Source organism: Chroicocephalus ridibundus, unplaced genomic scaffold (assembly GCF_963924245.1).
Source record: "Chroicocephalus ridibundus unplaced genomic scaffold, bChrRid1.1 SCAFFOLD_485, whole genome shotgun sequence".
Classification (NCBI taxonomy): domain Eukaryota; kingdom Metazoa; phylum Chordata; class Aves; order Charadriiformes; family Laridae; genus Chroicocephalus; species Chroicocephalus ridibundus.
This window is the reverse complement of record NW_026961684.1, coordinates 1-24,551: the sequence shown is the minus strand read 5'-3', so window position 1 is coordinate 24,551 and position 24,551 is coordinate 1. Positions and strand designations below refer to the sequence as shown.

The 24,551-nt window shown below is 68.3% G+C and overlaps 5 protein-coding genes across 5 annotated transcripts; 4 read left to right on the top strand and 1 right to left on the bottom strand.

The window, feature by feature from the left end:
• Positions 1–27: 27 nt before the first annotated feature.
• MRPS12 (mitochondrial ribosomal protein S12) lies at positions 28–854 on the top strand. The gene is made up of 3 exons (XM_063322112.1): positions 28–167; positions 268–349; positions 446–854. Exons 2-3 carry the CDS (start codon positions 301–303, stop codon positions 835–837), a joined length of 441 nt encoding a protein of 146 aa, XP_063178182.1. The 5' UTR covers positions 28–167; positions 268–300; the 3' UTR covers positions 838–854.
• A 787-nt stretch (positions 855–1,641) lies between these two features.
• SARS2 (seryl-tRNA synthetase 2, mitochondrial) lies at positions 1,642–8,199 on the top strand. The gene is given in 20 exon segments (XM_063322114.1): positions 1,642–1,955; positions 2,338–2,433; positions 2,541–2,570; positions 2,679–2,819; positions 2,939–2,993; positions 3,518–3,581; positions 3,687–3,792; positions 4,756–4,803; positions 4,904–4,912; positions 4,914–5,013; positions 5,139–5,184; positions 6,430–6,517; positions 6,620–6,686; positions 6,689–6,731; positions 6,850–6,872; positions 6,875–6,942; positions 7,555–7,647; positions 7,753–7,818; positions 7,928–7,945; positions 7,947–8,199. Coding segments are annotated over 20 exon segments (1,512 nt in total). The 5' UTR covers positions 1,642–1,715; the 3' UTR covers positions 8,058–8,199.
• Positions 8,200–8,856: 657 nt separating this feature from the next.
• On the bottom strand, positions 8,857–12,311 carry NFKBIB (NFKB inhibitor beta). Its single transcript, XM_063322116.1, is given in 10 exon segments — positions 8,857–9,030; positions 9,571–9,636; positions 9,638–9,694; positions 9,696–9,828; positions 9,935–10,028; positions 10,638–10,776; positions 10,779–10,859; positions 10,960–11,065; positions 11,845–11,879; positions 11,881–12,311. Coding segments are annotated over 10 exon segments (1,020 nt in total). The 5' UTR covers positions 12,142–12,311; the 3' UTR covers positions 8,857–8,982.
• Positions 12,312–12,484: 173 nt separating this feature from the next.
• SIRT2 (sirtuin 2) lies at positions 12,485–16,129 on the top strand. The gene is made up of 16 exons (XM_063322115.1): positions 12,485–12,576; positions 12,669–12,715; positions 12,832–12,871; positions 12,988–13,104; positions 13,392–13,433; positions 13,568–13,674; positions 13,790–13,846; positions 13,951–14,019; positions 14,121–14,250; positions 14,526–14,585; positions 14,706–14,761; positions 14,893–14,969; positions 15,065–15,116; positions 15,230–15,297; positions 15,776–15,842; positions 15,965–16,129. The coding sequence occupies exons 1-16, from the start codon at positions 12,561–12,563 to the stop codon at positions 16,112–16,114; spliced, it is 1,155 nt and encodes a 384-aa protein (XP_063178185.1). The 5' UTR covers positions 12,485–12,560; the 3' UTR covers positions 16,115–16,129.
• Positions 16,130–17,424: 1,295 nt separating this feature from the next.
• Positions 17,425–24,548, top strand: HNRNPL (heterogeneous nuclear ribonucleoprotein L; the record flags this gene model as incomplete). Its single annotated transcript, XM_063322121.1, is given in 17 exon segments — positions 17,425–17,701; positions 18,772–18,890; positions 18,984–19,221; positions 19,380–19,465; positions 19,660–19,756; positions 19,840–19,912; positions 22,906–22,943; positions 22,945–22,978; positions 23,052–23,134; positions 23,136–23,201; positions 23,203–23,299; positions 23,302–23,333; positions 24,151–24,160; positions 24,163–24,271; positions 24,360–24,399; positions 24,401–24,484; positions 24,486–24,548. Coding segments are annotated over 17 exon segments (1,503 nt in total), but the record flags the coding sequence as incomplete, so codon positions are not given.
• Positions 24,549–24,551: the final 3 nt, after the last annotated feature.

Sequence of the window (24,551 nt, the reverse complement as noted above, 5' to 3'; positions counted from 1 at the left end):
CGCCGCGCACCCGTAGGAGCTGTGGCGGCCGTCAGGGCGGGCTTAAAGAGAGTCTAACCAATCAGAGAGCGGGAAAGGGAGATTGGCGTCCCCGCTGTCCAATCGGAGCGCGGCGGAACGGGCGGCAGAAAGGGGGTGGCGGCGCGCTAAGATGGCGGCGGTGTGAGGTGAGGGCGGTGCGGGTGCCCTCTCCACCGGTCTCCGGTGCAGGACGGAGGCCGGCCCCCGGTGGGGTGGGGAGGCTCTAACCGGGTGTTTCCCCCTCAGGCCCCGCCGGTCGCGGTGCTGCCGGCCCGTCGGATGGCGCTCGGCGCTCTGCTGAGGGCCGCGGCCTCGCTGGGCCGCTGCGGTACGTACCCCCTCTCCCCGCTCCTCCCCCGGTTCCCCGGCCCTTCCCCGCCTCCCCGCCGCCGCTGCTCACTCCTCTCTCCGTCCTCCCCTGCAGGTACCGGGGCTCTCCCGCCCGCCGTCTCACCGTTCTGCCCGCCGCTGGCCGCGGGCATGGCCACCCTCAACCAGATGCACCGGCAGGGCCGGCCCAAGCCGCCCCCCCCCAAGCTGGGGGCCACCTTCGGCCGCCCCCAGATCAAAGGGGTGGTGATCAAGAACCTGATCCGCAAGCCCAAGAAGCCCAACTCGGCCAACCGCAAGTGCGCCCGGGTGCGGCTGAGCACGGGGAAGGAGGTGGTGTGCTTCATCCCCGGGGAGGGCCACAGCCTGCAGGAGCACCACGTCGTGCTGGTGCAGGGCGGGCGCACCCAGGACCTGCCGGGGGTGAAGCTCACCATCGTGCGGGGCAAGTACGACTGCGCCCATGTCCAGAAGAAGAAAAAGTGAGGGGGGGGGGGGGGGGGAACGGGACGGGGCCCCGTCTGTGAGAGGACACTGCGCTGGTGGTCCCCCTGTTTTCCTTCGCTGCACCCATTAAAGGCTGTCGCTGTGCGGGAGATGCTGTCGAGTGGTGTTGGGGGAGCTGAGGGGCACTGGGGGGGCGCTGGGGACAGACCTGGGGGCGCTGGACAGGTGTCTGAGGGGGTCTGGGGATACTGGTGGGGGCTGGGGACACTAGGAAGGGATATGGGAGGACCTGGGGACTCTGGGAGGTGTCCTAGGGACGCGTGGTGGGGGGAACTGGGGATTCTGGGGGCACAGGGGGATAGCGTGTGGGGTCCTGGGGACACTGAAGGAGTTTGGGGGTGCTTGGGGACACTGGGAGGCGTCCTAGGGACACGGAGGGGGGAGAACTGGGGATACTGAGGTGGGGTCCTGGGGACACTGGGGGGGTTTGGGCAGACTTGGGGACACTGGGGCGGTCCTGTGGACATGAGGGGAGGGGGCTGGGGAGAGGGGGGGGAGAGCTGAGGAGACTGGGGGGAGTCCTGGGGACAGGGGGAGGGCTCCTAGGGACACGGTGGGGGGGAGCTAGGGACATTGGCGGGGGGGTCCTGGGGACACTGAGGGGGGAGCTGAGGACACTGGGGGCGTCCTGGGGGCACTGGAGGAGTTGAGGGGGGGCTTGGGGACACTGGGGGTGTGCTGGGGACACTGGGAGGAGTCCTAGGGACACGGGGGGGGGGAGAGCTGGGGACACTGGGGGGGGTAATTGGGGACACGGGGCGGCGCGGCGGGAGCAGGAGGGGGCGTGTCCAGGGCGCTGTGCGCCCCGCCCCTTCCGCCACGTGACTCCCGTCACCCCCCGCGCCGGGCGTTCCAAGATGGCGGCGCCCAGGGCGCTGTCGGCGGCGCGGCGGGCGGCGAGACGGGGGGGCTGGCGGGCGGCGGGGGGCGGGACCGGGCCCGGCCCCGGGCCCGCGGCGTGTCCGGGGCGGAGCCGCCTGTACGAGCACGTGCGGGAGGGGCGGAGCGCGCGGCCGCGGCTGGACGTGGCGGCGCTGAGCGAGGCCGAGCTGGAGCGGCGGCGGGGGCCGCTGCGGGGCGGTGACCTGCGGCAGATCGTGAGCGGGGCGGGGCCTATGGCGGGTGGGCGGGGCCAAGGGGAGGAGGGCGGGGCCTGAGGAAGGGGCGGGGTCACGGGGTGGGCGGGTCCACGAGGGGGTAAGGGGCGTGACCACGGGAGGGGGCGGGGATAAAGGAAGGAGGCGGAGCCTCGGAGCTGACAGCGAGCCCGGGGATTGGCTGAGGGGGCCGGGGTCTGCTGGGGTGGGTGGGCGTGGTCGGATGGGCTGGGGGAAAGGGGGCGTGGCTTGTCAGAGGTGGGCGGGGCTTCGCGGGGGGTGGGCGGGTTTTGCCTGACCCAGGGAGGGGCTTGTTTGGGGTGGGCGGGGCTTGTAGGCGGGAGGGGGCGTGGCCACGCCGGCAGCCACGCCCCCCCCCCAGGTGCAGACCTGGACCCGGCTGGGGGAGGTGCGGGCCACCATCGCCCGCCTGGAGGCCGAGAAGGGGCAAGTGGCCCAGGGCGTGCGGACCCTGCTGGTGAGACACCCCCCCGGGACCCCCCGTCATCCCCCCAGGGACCCCCTGCCACCCCCCCGGGGTCCCCGCGGCCCCCCCACTCACCCCCTCGCCCTTGTTCCCCGCAGGCAGCCCACAACAAGGAGACGGCGGAGGCGGTAGGGACCCCGGGGGGGGGGTGGGGGGTGGCGGGGAGGGACATGGTGAGGGGGGGGGGTGTCCCCCCCGCCACCCCCCGCAGTGTCCCCAGCCCCCTGTCCCCGTAGCTCCCCGCCTACGCGGCGCTGCGGGCCCGCGGCCGCCAGATCCGGGAGGAGCTGCAGGCGCTGCTGGCCGAGGAGGCCGAGCTGGACGAGCGCTTCTACCTCAAGGCCCTGCAGCTGCCCAACCGCACCCACCCCGAGGCGGTGAGTGTGGGGGGGGGGCGGGGGGGGGGAGCGACACACACAGCATGGGGCGGGGAGGGGGGTGTCACGGTGTCCCCTCACGCCCTCCCCCCCCCCCCGACACCCCCCTCTTCCCCCAGCCCGTCGGGGACGAGAGCCAGGCCCGTGTGCTGGAGGTGGTGGGAGAGAAGCCAGGTATTTTGGGGGGGGGGGGGGGGGGGGGGGGGCGTGCCTCAGTTTCCCTGTGGGGATCTGGGGAGGGGGTTCCCTGGGGCTGGGAGAGCCTCAAAGAGAGGGGGGGAGGAGGAGGAGGAGGAGGAGGAAGGTTCCTCCAAGGGACGGGGATTTTGGAGGGAGTGAGGAGGACACCCTGGGGGAAGGGAGGAAGGCTCTAGAGGGGGCAAGAAGAGGGTTCTCCGGGCGAGGAAGGCTTTGGAGGGGAAGAGGAGGGTCCGTGGGGTGAGGAAGGCTCGGGCGGGGGGGAAGAGGAGGCTCCCTGGGTGTGAGGAAGGCTTTGGGGGGAAAGATTAGGTTCCCAGAGTGACAGAGAGGAGGGTCCCTGGGGAGAATGTGGCTTTGGGGAGGAAGATTAGGGTGCCTGGAGGGAGGAAGAGGAGGGTCCCTGAGGCGGAGGAAGGCTTTGGGGGGGAAGAGGAGGGTCCCCAGGACGAGGAAGACCCCTGGGGCGAGGAAGGCTCCTCTCCCGTCTGTCCCCGCAGCCTTTGACTTCAAGCCGAAGGGACACCTGGAGCTGGGCGAGGGGCTGGACATCATCCGCCAGCGGTGAGCGCCCGCGGGGGACGGCGGGGGGGGGCACGGGGACGGGGACACCCGGGCGTCACGCGTGTGCGTGTCCCCTGACACACGCGTGTGTGTGTGGTGCCGCAGGCGGCTGTCGCACGTCTCGGGGCACCGCTCCTACTACCTGTGCGGGGCCGGCGCGCTGCTGCAGCACGCGCTCGTGCGCTTCACCATGGCCAAGCTGCTGCCCAAGGTACGGGGGGGGGTGGCTGGGGGGGGAGACAGGAGGGTCTGGGGGGTCCTGGGGGGGTCCCGAGGGGACAGGAGGGTCTGGGGGGGTTCTAGGAGGGGACAGGAGGGTCCTGGGTGGGGGCAGGAGGGTCTGGGGGGGTTTCTCAGGGGACCGGGGGGGGTCCTGAGGGGTCTTAGGAGGGCTCCGGGGGGGTCAGGAGTGTCTCCTGGGGGGGCAGGATGGTCTGGGGGGGGTTCTGGGAGTGGACAGAAGGGCCCTGGGGGGGCCCAGGAGGGTCTGAGTGGGGTTCCTGGGGTCTGGGGGGGTCCAGGAGGGTCTAGGGAGGTTCTCAGGGAACCTGGGGGGGTTCAGGGGGGTCAGGGGGGGTCCAGGAGTGTCTTGGGGGTGGTTCTGAGGGGTCTTAGGAGGGCTCCGGGGGGGTCAGGAGTGTCTCCTGGGGGGGCAGGAGGGTCTGGGGGCGGTTCTGGGAGTGAACAGAAGGGCCCTGGGGGGTCCAGGAGGGTCTGAGTGGGGTTCCTGGGATCTGGGGGAGGTCCTGGGGGGGTCCAGGAGGTTCTCAGGGATCCTGGGGGGGTTCATGGGGTCGGGGGTCCAGGAGTGTCTCCTGGGGGGTTCTGGGGGGGCAGGAGGGTCTGGGGGGGGTTCTGGGAGTGAACAGAAGGGCCCTGGGGGGGTCCAGGAGGGTCTGAGTGGGGTTCCTGGGATCTGGGGAGGTCCTGGGGGGGTCCAGGAGGTTCTCAGGAAACCTGGGGGGGTTCATGGGGGTCAGGGGGGGTCCAGGAGTGTCTTGGCGGGGGGGGGGGTCCTGAGGGGTCTTAGGAGGGCTCCGGTGGGGGGGGGGGTCAGGAAGGTCTGGGGGGGGTTCCTGGGGGGGTCCAGAGGTTTCCAGAAGGGTCTGGGGGGGGTACTAGGAGGGCCAGGGGCTCCCCTGCCCCCTCCCCCCCGACACCCCTTTTCCTCCAGGGCTTCCTGCCCATGACGGTCCCCGACCTGCTGCGAGGCGCCGTCTTCGTGAGTGCCACCCCCCGTCCCCGCGTCCCCCCCGCCCCGGGATGGCTCTGTGACCCCCCCCGGGATGGCGCTGTGACCCCCCCCCCCCCGCCCCCGGCAGGAGGGCTGCGGGGATGCAGCCCAACGCCACCCCCTCGCCCGTCTACAACATCGACCCCTCGCGCTTCGAGGACCTGTGCCTGGCCGGCACCGCGGAGGTGGGCATCGCAGGTGAGGGGCAACGGGGGGGAAACGGGGGGGGAAACGGGGCCTGGGCAATCGAGGGGGGCGGGAGGGGGCTCCAGGAGCCCCGCTGCGTGCCCCCCCCGCCCCCCCAGCCCATCCCTGTGCCCCAGGGTACTTCATGGACCATGCCGTGCGGCTGCAGGATCTGCCCATCAGGTAACGGGGGGGCGAGGAAGGCTTGGGGGGGGCGGGGGGGCGGGAAGAGGAGGGTCCTGGGGTGAGGAAGGCCCCTAGAGTGAAGAAGAGGAGGGTCCCAGGGATGAGGAAGGCTTTGGGGGGGAAGAGGAGGGTCCCAGGCTGAGGAGGAGGAGGGTCCCAGGGATGAGGAAGGCTTTGGGGGGGAAGAGGAAGGCTTTGGGGGGAAGAGGAGGGTCCCAGGGATGAGGAAGGCTTTAGGGGGGGAAGAGGAGGGCCCCTAGAGTGAAGAAGAGGAGGGTCCCAGGGATGAGGAAGGCTTTGGCGGGGAAGAGGAGGGTCCCGCGGTGAGGAGGAGGAGGGTCCCAGGGATGAGGAAGGCTTTGGGGGGGAAGAGGAGGGTCCCGCGGTGAGGAGGAGGAGGGTCCCAGGATGAGGAAGGCTTTAGGGGGGAAAGAGGAGGACCCCTAGAGTGAAGAAGAGGAGGGTCCCAGGGATGAGGAAGGCTTTGGCGGGGAAGAGGAGGGTCCCCGGGCGAGGAGGAGGAGAGTCCCAGGGATGAGGAAGGCTTTGGCGGGAAGAGGAAGGCTTTGGGGGGGAAGAGGAAGGCCCCGGGCTGAGGAAGAGGAGGGTCCCAGGGATGAGGAAGGTTTTGGGGGGGGAAGAGGAGGGCCCCGGGCTGAGGAGGAGGAGGGTCCCAGGGATGAGGAAGGCTTTGGGGGGAAGAGGAGGGTCCCAGGAATGAGGAAGGCTTTAGGGGGGGAAGAGGAAGGCCCCCTAGAGTGAAGAAGAGGAGGGTCCCAGGGATGAGGAAGGCTTTGGCGGGGAAGAGGAGGGTCCCCAGGCGAGGAGGAGGAGGGTCCCAGGGATGAGGAAGGCTTTAGGGGGGGAAGAGGAGGGTCCCGGGCTGAGGAAGAGGAGGGTCCCAGGGATGAGGAAGGCTTTGGCGGGGAAGAGGAGGGTCCCCAGGCGAGGAGGAGGAGGGTCCCAGGGATGAGGAAGGCTTTGGCGGGGAAGAGGAGGGTCCCCAGGCGAGGAGGAGGAGGGTCCCAGGGATGAGGAAGGCTTTGGCGGGGAAGAGGAGGGTCCCAGGGCAGAGGAACTCTTTGCGGGGGGAAGAGGAGGGTCCCTGGGGCGAGGAAGGCTCTGTGGGGGAAGAGGAGGGGACGGAGGCTCCTTGGGGACCCCCCAGCAGGGGGGACCCGGGCATCCGGGGGGGGGTCTTCACCCCTTTTTACGCTCCCCCCCCCCCCAAACCCCCGCAAGGGTCGTCAGCTGCAGCACCTGCTACCGGCCCGAGACCGACACGGGGCGGGAGCCCTGGGGGCTCTACCGCGTCCACCAGTTCACCAAGGTACTGGGGCAACTGGGCCGGGGCTGGGGGGGACACGCAGGATTGGGGGGGGGGGGGGGGGACACACAGGATGGGGGGGGGGACACAAGCCTGTCCCCGCAGGTGGAGATGTTCGGGGTGACGGCGGCGGAGCGGGGCACGGAGAGCGAGGAGCTGCTGGGGGAGTTCCTGGCCTGCAGAAGGAAATATTCTCAGCGCTGGGGCTGCATTACCGGTCAGTATTGGCGGGGGGGGGGCCTCCCAGTGTGTGTCGTGTGTGTGTCCCCCCCCCCAGCCCCCGGGGGTGTCCCCTCCCCGTGGTGACACAGCCCCCCCAATCCCGCTCCCCGCAGCGTCCTGGACATGCCCACGCAGGAGCTGGGCTCCCCGCGTACCGCAAGTTCGACGTGGAAGCCTGGATGCCCGGCCGGGGCAAATACGGGGAGGTGAGGGCAATGGCGGGGGGGGGGCACATCACCTCGGGGGGGGGGGCAAATTGCCTGGGGAGGGGAGAAACCTCCTGGGGGAGGGGGACAAACGCCCCAGGGAGGGGGTAAATGTCGCAAGGATGGGGCAAATCTCCCCAGGAGGGGGAGCAAATGCCCTGGGGAGGGGGGTAAATCTACCGGGGGGGGGCAAATACCCCCCAAGGCAGCAGCAAATCTCCCAGGGAGGGCGGGGGGGGGGGCAAATGCCCCGGACGGGGGGGGAAATTCCCCAGGGAAGGGAGAATAATGCCAGGGGATGGGGGCAGATCTCCTGGGGAGGGGGGCAAATGCCCCAGTTGGGGGGCGGCGGGGGGGGGGGGGCAAATCTCCCAGTTGGGGGGGGGGGGGTAAATGCCCTGGGGAGGGGGGTGGAATCCCAAGGGAGGGGGCAAACGACCCAGGGAAGGGATCACACACCCTCCCCCCCCCCAATTTGGGGTCTGCTGAGGAACTGGAGGGGGAACTCCCCCCGTTGTGGAGGGGGGGGGGGTCCCTGGAGTGGATGCCGGGGGCGGGGGGGGGGTCCCCAAATGCCTACGAACTCCCTTTTTGTGTCCCCCCCCCTCCAAGATCTCCAGCGCCTCCAACTGCACCGACTACCAGAGCCGGCGCCTGAACATCATGTACAGCGACGGGGGCGGGCGCCTGCGCCACGCACACACGGTGGGTGCTGGGGGGGGGGGGAGAGGGTCCCCCCCCCAACACCCCAGGGGGGGTCCCCGAGCCCCTCTGCCCCCCACTAACCCCCCCCCTCCCCGTCCCCCCCAGGTGAACGGCACCGCCTGCGCCGTCTCCCGCATGCTCATCGCTCTGCTGGAGTGCAACCAGCTGCCGGTGGGTGCCGGGGGTGGGGGGGGTGGGGGGCATCCCAGGGTGCTGGGGGGCACCCAAGGGTGCCCGGGGTGGGAGGGGTTCACCCTGCCCTTTCCCCCCCCCGCCCCAGGATGGCCGTGTCCGCGTCCCCCCCCGTCCTGCAGCCCCTCGTGGGCCAGGAGGTGCTGGCCCGGCCGCCGGCCCCGCTGCTGCGCTACATCGGCCCCAACCAGCCCGGGGGGGGGCAGGAGGTGGCCTGAGCCGGTGGCCCCCCCGCCCCGTGACGCGCCACGAGCCCGCGGGGACACCCCAAGGTGGCCCCCCCCGTGTCCCCACGGGGCCTCGGGAGCACCGGGAGATGGGGACACCTCGGCGGCGGAGGAAGGAAGATGGATGTCCCCGAGGACGGGGGCACGGACACGGGAGGCACGGACACGGGAGGCACGGACACGGGAGGCACGGACACGGGACGCACGGACACGGGACGCGCGTCTGAGAACGCCCGTTAACGAGCCCCCGCGTTAACGAGCCCCCCTACAATAAACGCCGCCTTTAAACGCCAAGAGCCGCAGCCCGCGGGTGCACGCACGCTCCCCTTATGCTCTCGCACACGCGTGTGCGGTTTACGCACGCATGTTCTGTGCACCGGGCCCCGCACACGCGTGCGCGCTCTGTGCGCTTCCACACACACGCGTGTGCTCCATGCACGCTCTCACACACGCGTGTGCACGGGCTCCGTGCGCGCTCTCGCACACGCGTGTGCGCACCCCGTCACGGCCCGCGGCAGCGCAGCACCCAGGGAGAAACTGGGAGGCACTGGGGGACACTGGGATGCCAGAGCGGGGGGGTGGGGGGGTTATGGGGACAGAAGGACCTGGGGGGGGCGGTCACCCCCCCCCCCGGCTCTGGGAGGAAGAGGAGGCGGAGGGGGGCTGCGCCGTGGCCCAACGCCGCTTTATTTTACAACAACCCATAGAAATTCTCTACGCTACGACCGGGAGCTCGGAGGGGGGGGGGGGGGGGGAGGGAGGGGGCGGGGGGAGAGGTTTTTTGGCGGGGGGGAGGGGGGGGGAAGGTGGGGGGAAGCAGGGGCTCTCCCAAAGTCCAGCCAACGGCAGCGGGAGCCCCGGATAAATAGGGGGAGACGTGGGGGCGGGAAGGGGGGGGGGGGCGGCGGGGGCCCCGTCAGTCCAGGCAGCGCCCGCTGTTGATGACGATGTCGTCGTATTCCTCCTGGGGGGGGGGGGGGGGAACAGACACACAGAATTTTGGGGGTGGGGGGGGGGCTGGCAGGAGTGGAGCAAGCCCCGCCCGCCCCCCCCCCCCCCATGATTTTTTGGGGAGGGGTTCAAGAGGAGGGATGAGCGCCCCCTAAATTTTGGCGGGGGGGGGGCTGCGCTTCCAGGAGTGGGGCGAGCCCCCCCTCAGTTTTGGGGAGCAGGGTGAGCCCTTCCCCCCCCCCCCTTCAATTTTGGGAGTGGGACAAAGCCCCCCCCCTCAATTTTGGGGGGCTGCGGGGAGCGGGGTGAGCCCCCCCTCGATCTGGGGAGCAGGGTGAGTCCCCTCAATTTTGGGGGGGGGGGGGGGGGGCTGGCAAGAACCGGGCGAACCCTCCTCAATTTCACAATTGGGGGGGGCTGCCAGGCAATTTTGGGAGCCAGGCGAGGGCCCCCCCCACCTAATTCTGGGGGGCGCTACCGGGAGCGGGGCATAAAAGGGGGTTTTTGGGGTGGGGGGGGGGGGACACGACGACAACACAGGACACACACTCACGTCGCTGTCGTCAGCCGGGCTCTCGTCGGGGCTGTCGTCGTCCTCGTCCTCGTGGCCGGGGGGGGGCGTCGGGGGCCCCGAAGCGGCGCAGGAGGGGGGGCAGGCGGGGGTCGGGGCGGTGGCGGGGCGCTGTAGAGGGGGGTGTACCCCACGTACATGCGGGCGGCCGGGTCGGCCCCCGCCCGCAGCAAAGCCTCCGCCACCTCGGGGCTCTGCGCCTCCACCGCCAGGTGCAGGGGGCTGCGGGCCGCAGCTGGGCTCCTGCGGGGGGCGGGACGACACGCACGATGTGGGGGGGGGGGGTCAAGGGGTGCGGGGGACCCCCCTGCGTCGTCGTCCGTCCCCCCCCCCCCCGCGGTGGCACTCACCGGTTTGTTGAGGTCGGGCGCCGGCGCTGAGCAGCAGCTCCACCAGCTCCAGGTCTTTGCGCAGGACGGCGATGTGCAGGGGGGTGTAACTGACGGCGACAGCGGGGTGGGGGGGGGTCACCGTGGGGCGTTTCCCCCCCCCCACCCCCCCCCGCCCCCAGCCCCACGGCGTCCCCCCACCCTCCGCCATGTCCCCTCCCTCTCCGCCATGGCCCCCCCCCCGCAAGCCCAGCATGTCCCTCACATGCCACAGCGTGTGTGTGTGTCCCCCCCCCCGATGCCACAGTGTGTCCCCCCCCCCCAAAGCCTGGACACATCCCCCCCATGCCACAGCGTGTCCCCCCCCGATGCCACAGTGCGTTCCCCCCCTCCCCGTGCCCAGACGCATCCCCCCCCCACGCCACAACGTGTGTGTCCCCCTCCCCTGCCATGTCTCCCCCCTCTCAGCTCCACAGCGTCGTTCCCCCCCCCACACGCACCACGGTGCTCCCCCCGCCCTCCCCCACGTCCCCGCGGTGTCCCCCCCCCCATGTCACAGCATCCCCCGCCCTCTCTCTGCCATGTCCCCCCACCCTCTGCCGTGTCCCCCCCCACCTTACAGCATCCCCCCCGACGCTCCACCGTGTCCCCCCTTTGTCGCAGTGAGTGTCGTCGTTGTCCCCCCCCCCCCCCAGCTCCCCCCCCACAGCTCCCCCTCACCGTCGTAGTTGACGCTGTCGAGCTGGCGCGCTCCTCCGGGTGGCGGGGGGCCGGGGGGGTGCCCAGGAGGTGGCGGGCGCACCCCCCGTCGCCCCTCCCGGCAGGCGAGGTGCAGCGCCGTGTGCCCCCCCCCGCTCCTGCAGCCCCAGCCCCGCGCCCCGCCGCCCGCAGCTTCCGCACGAAGCCCGACAGCCCCAGGATGACGGCGATGTGCAGGGCCGTCTGTGGGGACAGGGACCCCTCAGCGGGGGTGCGGGGAGACCCCCCCAGCCCCCCCCCCCCCCGCCCCCATGTGTCATCCCCCCCCCGCCCCCCAATTTACCTGCCCCAGGTCGTTCTGCAGGTCCAGGTACTCGGTGCCGGCCGTGTACTGCAGGATGGAGTCCAGGAACGGCTCGTGCTCGTGGATCACGGCCAAGTGCAAGGCCCTGGGGCGGGGGGGGGGGGAACAGAGCGTTACTGGGAGGGGGGGGGGGTCCCGCCGCCCCCCCCAACTCCTCCCGCAGGGGCTGGCCCCTCCCTGGGGTCCTGTGCGGGGTAAGGAAGGGACACGGGGGGTGCAGAAGGGGACGCAGAGAGGGGTAATAAGACACGGGGGGGTAAAAAAGGGGAAAGGGGGGGGGCGGTAAAAAGGGGGAAAGGGGGGGGGGCGGTAAAAAGGGGGAAGAGGGGGGGCGGTAAAAAGGGGGAAGGGGTGGGGGCGGTAAAAAGGGGGAAAGGGGGGGGTAAAAAGGGGGAAAGGGGGGGTAAAAAGGGGGAAGGGGGGGGTAAAAAGGGGGAAGGGGGGGGTAAAAAGGGGACGGGGGGGGAGTAAAAAGGGGACAAGGGGGGGGGAGTAAAAAGGGGACAAGGGGGGGGGGAGTAAAAAGGGGACAAGGGGGGGGGAGTAAAAAGGGGACAAGGGGGGGGGAGTAAAAAGGGGACAAGGGGGGGGGAGTAAAAAGGGGACAAGGGGGGGGGAGTAAAAAGGGGACAAGGGGGGGGAGTAAAAAGGGGACAAGGGGGGGGTGTAAAAAGCGGGCGAGGGAGGGGGGTAAAAAGGGGACAAGGCGACACACACTATCAGCGCCCCCCCGGCGCCGGGCAACCCCCCGCCGCCCCGGGGCGGAGTTTCCCCCCTCGCCCCCCCCCGCCCGCAGGACACGGGAGTCGTTCCCCCCCCCGGACCGGAGTCCGCCGGGTATCCCGTGCCCGCCCCCCCACTCACGTGTCGCCGTCCTCGGTGAGGAAGCCCAGGACGTGGCCGCAGCCAGGCCGCGGGGTCCACGGCCGCCGCCACCTCCTCCCGCTCCTCCTCGGGGGACTCAGCCAGGCGAACGGCGCCTACAGCCGCCGTGACGGGCCCCAGGGCCGGGCCGGGGCTGGCGGGCCCGGGGCTGGCGGGCAGCGGGCCCAGCTGCCCCTCGCCTAGCGAGCCCAGGCCGCTGTCGCACCACTCATCGCCCTCCGGCCGCTTCGCCTCACCGGGGGACGGCGCCGCCGCCGCCGCCTCCGCGGCCGCCATGCCCGGGCTGGGCCGCGCTTCAGGCCCGCGCCGCCATTGGGGCCGCCACGGCCGCCGCCGTCCCGGGAAATCCCCGCCGGCCCGGCGATGGCGGCCGCGAGGGGCCTGCCGGGACCCGTAGTCCTCTCACTACTTCCGGGGCACGGCGGGGGAAGCGGCCAATCGGCACCGCCCCCCGCGGGGCGCGCCGGGAGGTGTGGCCGCGGCCGTGCGGGACGGCTGCGCTGTGTGTGCCGGGAGGCGCGGCGCTCTCGGCCAATCAGCGCCGCCCCGCGGGGCACGCCGGGAGGCGTGGCGGAGCTGGCAGCCAATCAGCGCCGCCCCGCAGGGTACGCCGGGAGGCGTGGCGGAGCTGGCAGCCAATCAGCGCCGGCCGCGGGGCACGCCGGGAGGTGTGGCCTGGGCAGCGGCCGGCGCCCATGGCGGAGCCGGACGGTAACGGGGGGCGGCGGGGACGGTAACGGGGGGCGGCGGGACCCCCCCCGGGGCTGCCGCCGCTGATTCCCCCCTCCCGGCTTCTCCCGCAGCTCCCGGTGACCGCGGCGACGAGGCCGAGCGGGACGAGGAGTCGCCGGTGAGTGCCCGCCGGTGCGCGTCCCCGCCCGGTACCGGTGACTAGGCCGCACCGGGGGTGGGAGCCGGCCGCCGTCACCCGCTGATCCTTCTCCGCCCTGCTCCCGTTTCCTGCAGGTCTCCGACACCGAGCTCGGTGCTTCGTGCGACCCTGAAAGTAGGTGTTTGTGTGCGTGTGGGGGGCCGTTACCGGGCGGGGGGTCCCGTTACCGGGCTGTCGCGGGGGTGGTCCCAGTGCCTGACCGTGTCCCGTCCCCCCTTCCTCCGGTGCAGTGGAGCTGCTGCGGAGCCTCCTGTCGCGGACGCTGGGGCTGGGGGGAGAGAAACCGGAGAAGGTGCTGGACGAGCTGACGCTGGAGGGAGTGAGCCGGTTCCTGCGCAGCGAGAGATGTACGGGGAGGGGGGGGGGGGTTACCGGGCCGGTTAACGGGGGGTAGTGGGAGGGGAGGGGGGTTAATGGGGGGTTAACGGAGGCGGGGGAGGGCGGGGAGGTAACAGGGAGCGTGGGAAATAACACGGATGGTGGAAATAACAGGGGAAGGGGTTAACGGCGGGGGGGTTAATGGGGAGAGGGGGGTGTTAACGGGAGGGGAGGGGGGATTAACGGGAGTGGGGGGTTAACGGGAGCCGGAGGGGGGTTGAGGTGCCCCCCCCTCACTCCCCGATCCCCCCCCTAGGTAAGAACGTGGTGTGCATGGTGGGTGCCGGCATCTCCACCTGTGAGTACGCTTCGGGGGGGGTTATCGGTACCGGGAGGGAGGGCACTGGGGGGTGCCGGTAACCGGGGAGGGGGGGGACACACGAAACACACCTGAAGACACACACCGCCCCCCCCCCCGTACCCCCCCCGCAGCCGCGGGGATCCCCGATTTCCGCTCGCCCGGCACCGGCCTCTACGCCAACCTGCAGAGCTATGACCTGCCCTACCCCGAGGCCATTTTCGAGATCAGCTTCTTCAAGGTAACCGCCCCCCCCCCCCCCCCCCCCAAAATTGCCATTCTGGGGGGGGGTCCCAGTTCTCACAGAGAGGCCCCGAGCCCCCCCCACCCCCTGAGAGCCCCCGCTTTCCCCGCAGCAAAACCCTGAGCCGTTCTTCGCCTTGGCCCGCGAGCTCTACCCGGGGCAGTTCAAGGTAAAACATCCCCCCCCCCCCCCCCGCCAAAAAAAAAAAGCCCCCTCCGGGGTTGCCCCCCCCAAGTCCGACCTTCCTTTAACTGCGTGTGTCCCCCCCCCCAGCCCACAGTGTGTCACTACTTCATACGCCTGCTGCAGGAGAAGGGGCTGCTGCTGCGCTGCTACACCCAGGTAGGGCCCCCCCCGGGGTTTGTTGGGGGGGGGGTTTATGGGGGGTGTCAGGGTTTTGGGGGGTGCTGACCCCCCCCCCCCCCCCCGCCCCCTTCCCCCAGAACATCGACACGCTGGAGCGGGTGGCGGGGCTGGACCCCGAGCTGCTGGTGGAGGCTCATGGCACCTTCTACACCTCCCACTGCCTGCGGCCCTCCTGCCGCCAGCCCTACGGCCTGGCCTGGATGAAGGGTAAGGGGCGGGGGGGGCAGTGAGGGGGGGGCACTGGGGATGAGGGACCCCCCCCCGGGCGCTGCTGGGGGCTGGGGGGGGTGGCCTGTCCCCGGGCTGGGCGAGGGCATGGCTCCAGGGGGGCTCTGTCCTGCAGGAGCCTCTTCTCCCCTCTCTGTGTCCCCCCCCGCCACAGTGTCCCCTCTCTCTGTCCCCCCCCCCCGGCATCCCCTCTCTGTGCCCCCCCCATGTCCCTGTGTGTCCCCCCCGAACTGTCCCCTCCCCGTCTCTTCCAGAACGGATTTTCTCCTCCCTGGTCCCCAAGTGCGAGAAGTGCCAGAGCGTGGTGAAACCTGGTGAGGGGGGGGGAAGAAACTCGGGGGGGGGGGGGGGCAGGGGGTCCATTTCCCCCTCCCTGCCCTGCGTGGGGCCCCCCCCTCTGCCCCTCCGCTCATCCCCTGCCCACCCCCCCCCAGATATTGTGTTTTTCGGGGAGAACCTGCCTTCGCGCTTCTACACCCTCATGAAATCAGTGAGTGGGTTTTGGGCAGGGTGGGGGGGGGCCCTGCAGCGCCCCCCTCCCCCCCCCCCCCCCCCAGATCCAAGAGGGGGTTTGGGGAGTGGGGGGGACACCCCCCAGTGACGTGACCCCCCTCCCTACAGGACTTCCAGAAGGTCGATCTGCTCCTCATCATGGGCACTTCGCTGCAGGTCCAGCCCTTCGCCTCCCTTGTTGGCAGGTCGGACCCCCCCAGGACCCCCCCCCAAACCCCCCCAGAGCCCCCCCACTCCCCACCGTCCCCCGTGACCATCCACTCCTCTCCCCCCCACACAGGGTCCCTACCAACACCCCCCGGCTCCTCATCAACAAGGAGAAGACGGGGCAGGTGAGGGCATTGGGGGGTATTTTGGGGAGGGGGCAAAAGGGTTTGGGGGGCACTGGGGGGGCAGGTGGGTGTTGCTGCCCCCCCCCCATCACCCTCATTTGCTTCCACCCCAGAGTGACCCCTTCATGTCCCTCATGGGCTTTGGCTGCGGCATGGACTTCGATTCCGACAAGGCTTACAGGTATGGGGGGGTTTGGGGGGGTCTGTGGGGGGCAACGGGGGGGCTGGGGTGAACTGGGGGAGGGTTTGGGGGGCTGTTGGGAGCTTAGGGGGGGATGTGTTGGGTATGGGGGGGGGGAATGGGGGCTTTTGAGGCTGCAGGGGGTTTGAGGGGGGGGTGGGGGGTCTGGGGTGGCACCAGAGGGGGTCTGTGTGGGGTCTGGGGGAGCTGTCAGGGGCGTGGGGGGGCACTGGGGGGCAATGAGGGGGGTTGAGGGGGCTGCGGCGGGTTTGGGGGGGGACAATGGGGGGCACGGGAGGATTTGGGGGGGATGGGGGGGGCCCTGGGGAGGTTTTAAGGGGGGCTGTGGGTGTTTGGGGGGGGGACTGGGGGGCCAGTACCCCCAGGTCTGTATACCCCAGAGGGGTGCTGGGGGGCCGGGGACCCCCCCCCAAGGTGGTTTTGGGGTCCCCCGCCATGTGTCCCCCTGTTCCTGCAGGGACGTGGCCTGGCTGGGGGAGTGTGACGCCGGCTGCCTGGCGCTGGCTGAGCTGCTGGGCTGGAAGGTACCTTCCCCCCCGCCCCCCCCCAGCAATTTGGGGGGGGGGGTCCCTGTGCCCTCCTCACCCCCTCTGTCCCCCCAAAATACCCCCCCCCCGGCTCAGTGTCTGCATTCCTGTCCCCGCAGAAGGAGCTGGAGGAGCTGGTGAGGAGGGAGCACGCTGCCATTGAGGCCAAGGCTGCCGGGGGGGGCGAGGGCAAGGCCGGGGGGGGCACTGGGGAGAGCCGGGGGGGCAAGGAGGAGAGCCGGGGAGCTGGCCGGGACCCCCCGCCATAGCGCGGGGGGAAAAAAAGGACATTAAACGGCCGCCGAGGCAGGTTATCGGCATCGTCTGGTTTGTTCTGGGGGGTGGAACTGGGTGCGGGGAGGGGGGGGGGCAGTTACCGGGGCTAGGAATGAGGGGGTACTGGGGGGGGGGGGGCTAGTTACTGGGGGGATACTGGGGACAGGAATGAGGGGGTACTGGGAGGGGGCTCCTGGTTACTGGGGGGCACCGGGGCAAAGAATGAGGGGGTACCCCCGGTTACTGGGGGGTACTGGGAGGGGGCCGCCGGTTACTGGGGGGTACTGGTGCGTGTGGGGTGGATGGGGCTGGGAACTGGTGGCACTGGGATACTGGGAGGTGCTGGGGCCGGCCCCGCCGGCAGCGCACACCCTGGGGGGGGGGGGGGGTTCCCCCTACCCCTCCCCCGCGTCGCCATGGAAACCGCGACCCCCCCACCTCCCCCCCCCCCCCCCGTTTTACAGCCTCCTCCCGGCATTTGTGTAATAAAGCGCTTTATTTCTGACACCTGCTGGGCCCTGTCTGGTTTTGGGGGGGTGGGGGGCCCTGTCTGGTTTTGGGGGGGTGGGGCCCTGCCCAGTTTGGGGGGGGCCCTAACCCGGTTTGGGGGGTCCAGGCCCAGTTTTGGCGGGTCCGTGCCCCGTTTGGGGGGGTCCTTACCCGGTTTTGGGCGTCCCTACCCGATTCTGGGGGGTCCCGGCCCGGTTCGGGGGGTCCGTACGCGGTTTGGGGTCCCGTCCGGGCTCTCGGGGGTCCCTACCTGAGGGGACGCGGTGGGAGGGGCCAGCGCCAACGGGCGCGGGCCAATCCGAAGTGAAGGCTGAGGGGAGTGGCCAATCAGAGCGCGGGGCGGGGTTGATAGGCCGGAGGGTTAGCCAATGGGTGGGGCGCTGCTCTGGCGGGAGAGGATGAAGAGGTTGCAAGGGGCATAAGAGAAGCCAATCAGAGCCCAGCGTGGTTGATTGGCGTTATATTTGACCAATGGTCTGACGGGCCACGGCCGAAAGGCCCTATGGGAGCATCCGGAGAGGCGGTAGACGAAGGCGGAGCCTGAGTGCAGGGCCATGAAGAAGGGCGGGGCGCCGCGCAGACAGGCAGCCGCTCCACCCAACCAGCTCGGTGGGCGGGCGGACGGACGCGGACTGCGGCCAATGGCAGGCGGGGGCGCCTCTGACGGCCAGCAGCGCGGGCGAATGGGCGAGGGGCCGGCGGGCCGGCGGGCCCAATGGCGGCGGAGGGCGGGGACGCCGGCGGAGGGGAGCCAATGGGCTGTGAGCCCCGCCTTGAGTGGCGGGGGGGCGGGCCAATAGGGGCGTGGCGGAGGCGGCGCGGCGGAGTGAGGCGCCATGTCGCGGCGGCGGTGGCGGGGCCCGCAGAGCGCGGAGGGCAGCGGCCGCGGGGGCGAGATGGGGAAGATGGCGGCGGGCGGCGGCGGCGGGGGCGGCTCGGGCCGTTACTATGGCGGGGGCGGCGAGGGCGGCCGCGCTCCCAAGCGCCAGAAGACGGAGAACGCGGAGCCGCCGCCGCACGGGCCTGGCGGGCCGGGGGGGGCCGGTGGTGGGCCCGGCGCTGCCGGAGCGGTGAGAAGGGTCGGGGAGGGGGAGGGCAGGTGTGTGGGGGGATATTTAGCGAGGGGGGTGCGCACGGTGGAGCCTGAGTGGGGCGAGCTGGGGCCAGGAGGCGGCCTGAGGGGATGGGGAGGGGGGGAGCAGGACAAGGCCTGGGGGACAGGATGGGGCCTGGCAGGGTTGGATGGGGAGGAGGGGCCCTTGAGGGGCAGGAAGGGGCTTGGTGGGGCCAGGACGGGGCCTGGCAGGGTTGGATGGGGCTGGAGGAGCAGGAGGGGGGGGCAGAAGGCGGCTGGGGGACCGGGACGAGGGCTGAGGGGGACAGGATGGGGCCTGGCGGGGCTGGGTGGGGCAGGAGGGGGCCTTGGAGTGCAGGAAGGGGCCTGGGGGGAGGCCAGGGCGAGGCCAGAGGGGGGCAGGAGGGGGCCTGGCAGGGTTGGATAGGGCTGGAGGGGCAGGAAGGGGTGGGGGGGATGGGGAGAAGGGGCCTGGGGAAGCAAAATGTACCTCTTGGCGGGGGTGTAAAGAGGGGCAGGCTGGGCCTGAGAGGGCTGGAAATGGGCAGGGTAGGTCTGGGGGGTCAGGAGAGGATGTGGGGAGGGGGTTAGGGACTGCTTGGAGGAGCATGGGGTAGGCTGAGGTCTCGGGGGGGGGGGGTCTGGAGGAGGGAGACAGGGTAGGTCTGGGGGGTTAGGAGAGGGCGTGGGAGCAATCAGGGGCTGCTTGGAGGGGACGTGGGATAGCCTGAGGCCTCAGGGGGCTGTGGGGGGACAGGATCTGGCTTGGCGTGGTCGGGTCACGGCTGTTGGGGGGACAGGGCTGGACCCTGACGGTCTGCAGAGGGTCTGGGGGCAGGCCTGGGGGAGGCTGGGCTGTGCCAGGTCTTTGCCCGGTGCTGGAGCTCTTTAGTCACATCAAGTTCAAAACCGCTCCCTCCCTTAACGGCCCAGACAGGACCCTCGAGGGTGAGGGCGGGCTGCGATTCCCAGGGTGGGGGTTTTCTTTTTGGTAGCGCCCCAAACGTGCGTGATTTTTGGGGGGAATAAGCGCCGTACTGAACCCGCATCCTTCCCTCCCGCCAGGAGAACTACGACGACCCCCACAAGACGCCGGCCTCCCCAGTGGTCCACATCCGCGGGCTGATCGACGGCGTCGTGGAGGCCGATCTCGTGGAGGCCCTGCAGGAGTTTGGCCCTATCAGGTGAGGGCACGCGCATGGTGGCAGCGATGGCACCAGCGTGGTGGCCATGGCACCGCCACGGCGTGGGTCTGACCCCGGCCTTCGCTGTCCCAGCTACGTGGTGGTGATGCCCAAGAAGAGACAAGCCCTGGTGGAGTTTGAGGACATTCTCGGCGCCTGCAACGCTGTTAATTACGCAGCTGACAACCAGATCTACATCGCTGGGCACCCAGCCTTCGTCAACTACTCCACCAGCCAGAAGATATCCCGCCCCGGGGACACAGACGATTCCAGGGGCGTCAACAACGTCCTGCTCTTCACCATCCTCAACCCCATCTACTCCATCACGACGGTGGGTGATGCGCCGGGGGAAGCCGAGGGGTTTGGGAATGTGGAGCCAGGCACACGGATCTCTCCCAGCCCTGGTTTTTGGGGGGGATTTGGGGATTCTGGGGGCCACCCGGTGTCTCAGCCGTGTCCTTACTGGTTCTCGCCTCTCCTGGCCCGCAGGACGTGCTCTACACCATCTGCAACCCCTGTGGCCCCGTGCAGAGGATCGTTATCTTCAGGAAAAACGGTGTCCAGGCCATGGTGGAATATCCTTCCGGGACTGCCTCTCTTGTGTTTTTTGGTTTAGCTCTGCCTCGGCCGTGTCCTGGTTGGCTATGGGGAGGGAACCGAGGGTTTCCCAACTCGGGGAGCGACGTGTGGTGGGGTCCCTCCTCCCAGACATCGAAACCCACCCTAAAAACCCTTTTAATTCCCATAAACGTCCTTAACAGCCGCCAACGTTCGACTCGGTGCAGAGCGCCCAGCGAGCCAAGGCGTCCCTCAACGGGGCCGACATTTACTCCGGGTGCTGCACGCTGAAGATCGAATACGCCAAGGTAAACGTCCCTGCTGGTGGCTCGCGTCCCTCGCTGGGGTGACGCCGCCGAGGTTTGACTCTTCTCGGTGGTATTTCTCCCAGCCCACGCGCCTGAACGTCTTCAAGAATGACCAGGACACCTGGGACTACACCAACCCCAACCTCAGCGGACAAGGTAATCTCCGATGAAGCGCTTTGTACCCTACGCGCGCGGTCGGGCGCAGCACTCTCGTTCCGACCCGCGATATGTAATGCCATTCGCCTGCCCCTGTCTTCAGCTGGGGCTGGACGGGGAGAGGGGCTGGGGGTGTGCGGGGCGGGGGGGAAGCGAAATGAGGTGAAAAAGCGAGCGGCGATGGCCGGCGGGGGGGTCTCTCTCGGCGGCGTGTTCTGCGCAATTCTTGTTGGGGAGGATCGGTGGCAGGCGTGGGAAGTGAGGGAGAGTCTCTGCACCAGCGATACGCGATTGTTTTTTGGTGTTTTTTTTATATATTTCATGAGTTTCTGGTGGTTTGTTGTTTGGAGGGGCGGGGGCGGGGGGGTGGGAAAGTGCCATTGTTTTCTGGTGTCTGCCCCGCTGCTGGCTCTTTGCGTGCCTCGTCTTCCCAACTGGATTTACCAAAATGGGGCTGTGTCACCCTCACGGAGCCGAGGAAGCGCCCTTGGCCTGGCTGGGGGGTGTCCCTAAAACCGGAGGGGAGAGACGCCAGCTCCCTTGAGCTTGAGATGGCGGGGGCAGGGGGGGAAAAGCCAACCCCCCGCAAACCCTGCGGACGTCTCCCACTCCCAGCTGGATGCCGGGGCGGCCGTCGATGGCCTCCGTGTCGGGCTGCGCAGGCTCAGCCCCGCACGAGGAGCTTCGGCGACGCTCGTTTTGGGGTGTTTGAAGTACAAACGCTTCATGGTTTAAAGCCGGGGTGTCGGCGCCTGGGGGCGATGGGGTGGGTGTGGGGTGGGGGGAGTGTCGGGGATGGGGTTTTGCGGGGAGGGGGTGGGATTGTCTGGGGGGAGCCGCCGAGGCGCCGGACACCCCGGCTTTTCAGAGTTTTTCGGAGGCAAGCGATGGCATTACATGAGGCAGCCGGGGCAGAGCTCCGCGTCCGGGGACAGGGACGCGGGGAGGGGGAAACGGGCAGGGGAAAAGGCGTCGGGGGGGAGCGGGGAGGGTTGTGGGGGGGGTTGGGGAGGGAGGGGGGGCGGGGGGGGGGGGGGGTTGCGGTAACGTGGCCTTTCCCAGCTCCGAGCAGTCATTTGCACATAACCCCGGGGACCGTACTACAGCGGACGTCCCGAATGGGCCGTGAAACCTGCCTCCGCACACTCCTCACACCACACAGTGTAGAAAACCTTTACTGGAGAAAACACGCAGCATCCAGAAAACCAAGCAGCAGCTTGAGCTCATTACAGCAAGGACACAACACCGTGGCCCAAGGACTATCTGCAGCACAGAGAGAGAGAGAGAGAGAGAAAGAGGCGCAGCATTGCCACAGCAGACACGTACCTTTACTTTTACCAAAAGCAGACCAAACCGAACCCACGAATGTACACAGAACTAGAAAAACACAGCCCAGAGGGTCCTCAAAACAAGGCCAGCAGCGCTCTTACCGGAGACCGGAGTAGATCTGAGGCCCTCCAAGACCTTAGGATTGCTCTCGGCAGCACGGTTTGGTTTGGGAGGGCAGTTCCTTTGCTTTAACGCTGTTTCTCCTGCAGTCCTCGGCTGCCACCATATCAGCGCAAGCGGAGAAAACCCAAAAAAAAAAACAAACAAAACAAAACAAAAAAAAAAACCAAACCAAAACACCAAACCAAAACCACAAACCAAACCAGAATCAAACCAAAAAAACAAAAACAAAAACAAACAAACCAAAGCAAACAAAAAGAGGCAAACCAAACACCAAACCAGGAACACAAAGCGGCCCGCGGGGGTCTCTAGGAGGCCCGTAGCCGGGGCTGTGGGGGTCTGGCCGAGGCACATTCCCAGTACAGAGGAGACACGCACACGGAGCCAGGAGCACCCTTCTCTTACAGCACACCACAGCGCGAAACACCGAGCGACACTCATTTATCACCCCTTTATGTCCTCCCTCGGGGGTACCTTCTGAGGACAAAACAGCTGTGAGACGTTATATATTTTTTTTTTTCTGGAAAAAAAAAAAAAAAATAGCACTTTTTTTTAATTATTTTTTTTTTTAAAGAAAAGTTGTAAGCGGTTTTTGTGCCTTTGACCTGTGTTTATGACTCTGAAACCATGTGATGCAGGGTCGCAGTGTATGTTTGATGGGACGCCATCTTTCAGAACTGTGCTAACTCACTCTTGAAGCGTCCAATGGTAAGAGAAATAACCGAAATTCTTATATGGCAAAAAAAAAAAAAAAAAAAAAAAGGACATTTGTACTTTGTACTCCCTGCTGTAAGTAGCCCCTTTACGATCTTTGTAACCGACTCGGAATAAACCTGTACGAAACCCGGTGGTGTCGAGGGAAGGGCAGAGCGGCTGTACGGGGACCCGGGCGTGTTTTTGATGCCTTGTTACGTGACGGCTCGTTTGAACCTGTTCCTGCTGTTGCTTCGCTGCCTGTACCGGTCCCGCTCCCTCTCCCGGTTGGGCGGGGCGGGGAGATGTCTTGCCACTTTTAGTAGTATTTCATTTACATTTTTAGTTTTCCTTTCTGTACATCAATTATTTTTTATTTTTTTTTTTTAGTTTTATGATTTATTTTATATATATATATATATTATATATATTTTTTTTTTTTTATGGTGGTGTAGAAGCTAGCAGCATCCCGGAGGACGGGGGCACGGAGTGGGGCGCTCCCCTCGCCGTACCCCCCTCCTAGTCAGCTTAGGTGGGGCTGGTCCCTGGGGGGTTTTGGGGGGGGGGGAGGGGGGTAGGACCCCGGGATCGGCCCCCCCCCCCCTCGCTCCGGCCGGGGCTCTCCGTCCCCGGAGACGCGGGGGGTCCCGGTTGGGAGCGGGGCGCAGGGGTTCAGAGCCCATTTCCCTCCCCCCTGTCACCCTCCGGGGGTAACTGGGGGGTCCCCAAAGCCTCCCCTGGGGGCTGAGATGAGGCATCAGGGACTGGAGGGGCCCCTGGCGCCCTGGGGAGTGGTGTGCCCCCCCCCCCCCACCTTTGAGACCCCCCCTAATCTCTCCTTCCACCCGCAGGAGACCCGGGAGGGAACCCCAACAAGCGGCAGCGGCAGCCCCCCGCTCCTGGGAGACCACCCTGCGGAGTACGGTAAGGCTTGGGGGGCGGGGGGGCGGGGGGGGCATACGATGCCGGGGGGGTCTCCAACCCTCTCCCTGCCCAGGAGGACCCCACGGCGGCTACCACGGGCACTACCACGACGAGGGCTACGGCCCCCCGCCGCCCCACTACGAAGGGAGAAGGATGGGGTCCCCCGGTGGGGGGACACCGGCGGGGTCCCAGCCGGTACGGCCCCCAGTACGGGCACCCCCCGCCCCCCCCCGCCGCCCCCGGAGTACGGCCCCCACGCCGACAGCCCCGTCCTCATGGTCTACGGCTTGGACCAGTCCAAGATGAACTGCGACCGTGTCTTCACATCTTCTGCCTCTACGGGAACGTGGAGAAGGTACGCGGGGACGGGGGGGGATTTGGGGCAGGAAAATGGGGGATTTGGGGTAGGGAAGCAGAGGGATTTGAGGCACAGAGGGGTAGATTTTTGGGCAGGGAAGAGGGGATTTTGGGCAGGGAAAGGGGGGATTTTGGGCACAGAAGGGAGATTTGTGGGCATGGAGAGGTGGATTTTGGGCAGGGAAGGGGATTTTGGGCACAGAAGAGAGATTTTTGGGCAGGGAGCAGGGTCTCCAACGGGAGACCCATTGGGTCTCCACTGCTCCTCCAGGTGAAGAGGGAATTTTGGACACAAAGGGGTGGATTTTGGGCACGGAGGGTTGGGTTTTGGGCAGGGAAAGTGGGGATTTTGGGCACAGAAGGGAGACTTGGGCACAGAGAAGGGGATTTTGGGCACAGAAGAGAGATTTTTGGCAGGGAGCGGGGTCTCCAACGGGTCTCTGCTGCTCCTCCAAGTGAAGAGGGAATTTTGGACACAAAGGGGTGGATTTTGGGGCAGGGAAGGGGGGATTTTTGGGCAGGGAGGGGTGGATTTTGGGCAGGGAAAGGGGGGATTTTGGGCACAGAAGGGAGATTCGTGGGCACGGAGAAGGGGATTTTGGGCACAGAAGAGATTTTTGGGCAGGGAGCGGGGTCTCCAACAGGTCTCCGCTGCTCCTCCAGGTGAAGAGGGAATTTTGGACACAAAGGGTGCAGGGAAGGGGGGTTTGGGGAAGGGGGGATTTTGGGCACGGAGGGGTGGGTTTTGTTGGCCACGGAGGCGGGAATTTTGGGTAGGGAGCGGGGTCTCCAAGGGTTCCCCGCCGCCTCTCCAGGTGAAGTTCATGAGAGCAAGCCAGGCGCCGCCATGGTGGAGATGGCCGACGGCTACGCCGTGGACCGGGCCATCACCCACCTCAACAACAACTTCATGTTCGGTCAGAAACTCAACGTCTGGTAGTCTGGGGCGGCGGGGGGGGGCGGCCCTCCCCACCCCACCGAGCCCCCCGCCCGCCCCACTGAGCGCCCCACACCTGCCCCGCAGCGTCTCCAAGCAGCAGGCCATCATGCCCGGGCAGTCCTACGGGGCTGGAGGACGGATCCTGTAGCTACAAGGACTTCAGCGGCTCCCGCAACAACCGCTTCTCCACCCCCGAGCAGGCGGCCAAGAAACCGCATCCAGCACCCCAGCAACGTCCTCCACTTCTTCAACGCCCCCCTGGAGGTGACCGAGGAC

What these genes read in the sequence shown, in the direction of transcription:
- MRPS12 (XM_063322112.1), top strand. Translation starts at nt 301, where the DNA reads ATGGCGCTCGGCGCTCTGCTGAGGGCCGCGGCCTCGCTGGGCCGCTGC. An exon ending in GGCCTCGCTGGGCCGCTGCG is followed by an intron (nt 350 to 445) that starts GTACGTACCCCC and finishes CCTCCCCTGCAG; the next exon opens with GTACCGGGGCTCTCCCGCCC.
- SIRT2 (XM_063322115.1), top strand. An exon ending in TGCTTCGTGCGACCCTGAAA is followed by an intron (nt 12,872 to 12,987) that starts GTAGGTGTTTGT and finishes CCTCCGGTGCAG; the next exon opens with TGGAGCTGCTGCGGAGCCTC. An exon ending in TCGAGATCAGCTTCTTCAAG is followed by an intron (nt 13,675 to 13,789) that starts GTAACCGCCCCC and finishes CTTTCCCCGCAG; the next exon opens with CAAAACCCTGAGCCGTTCTT.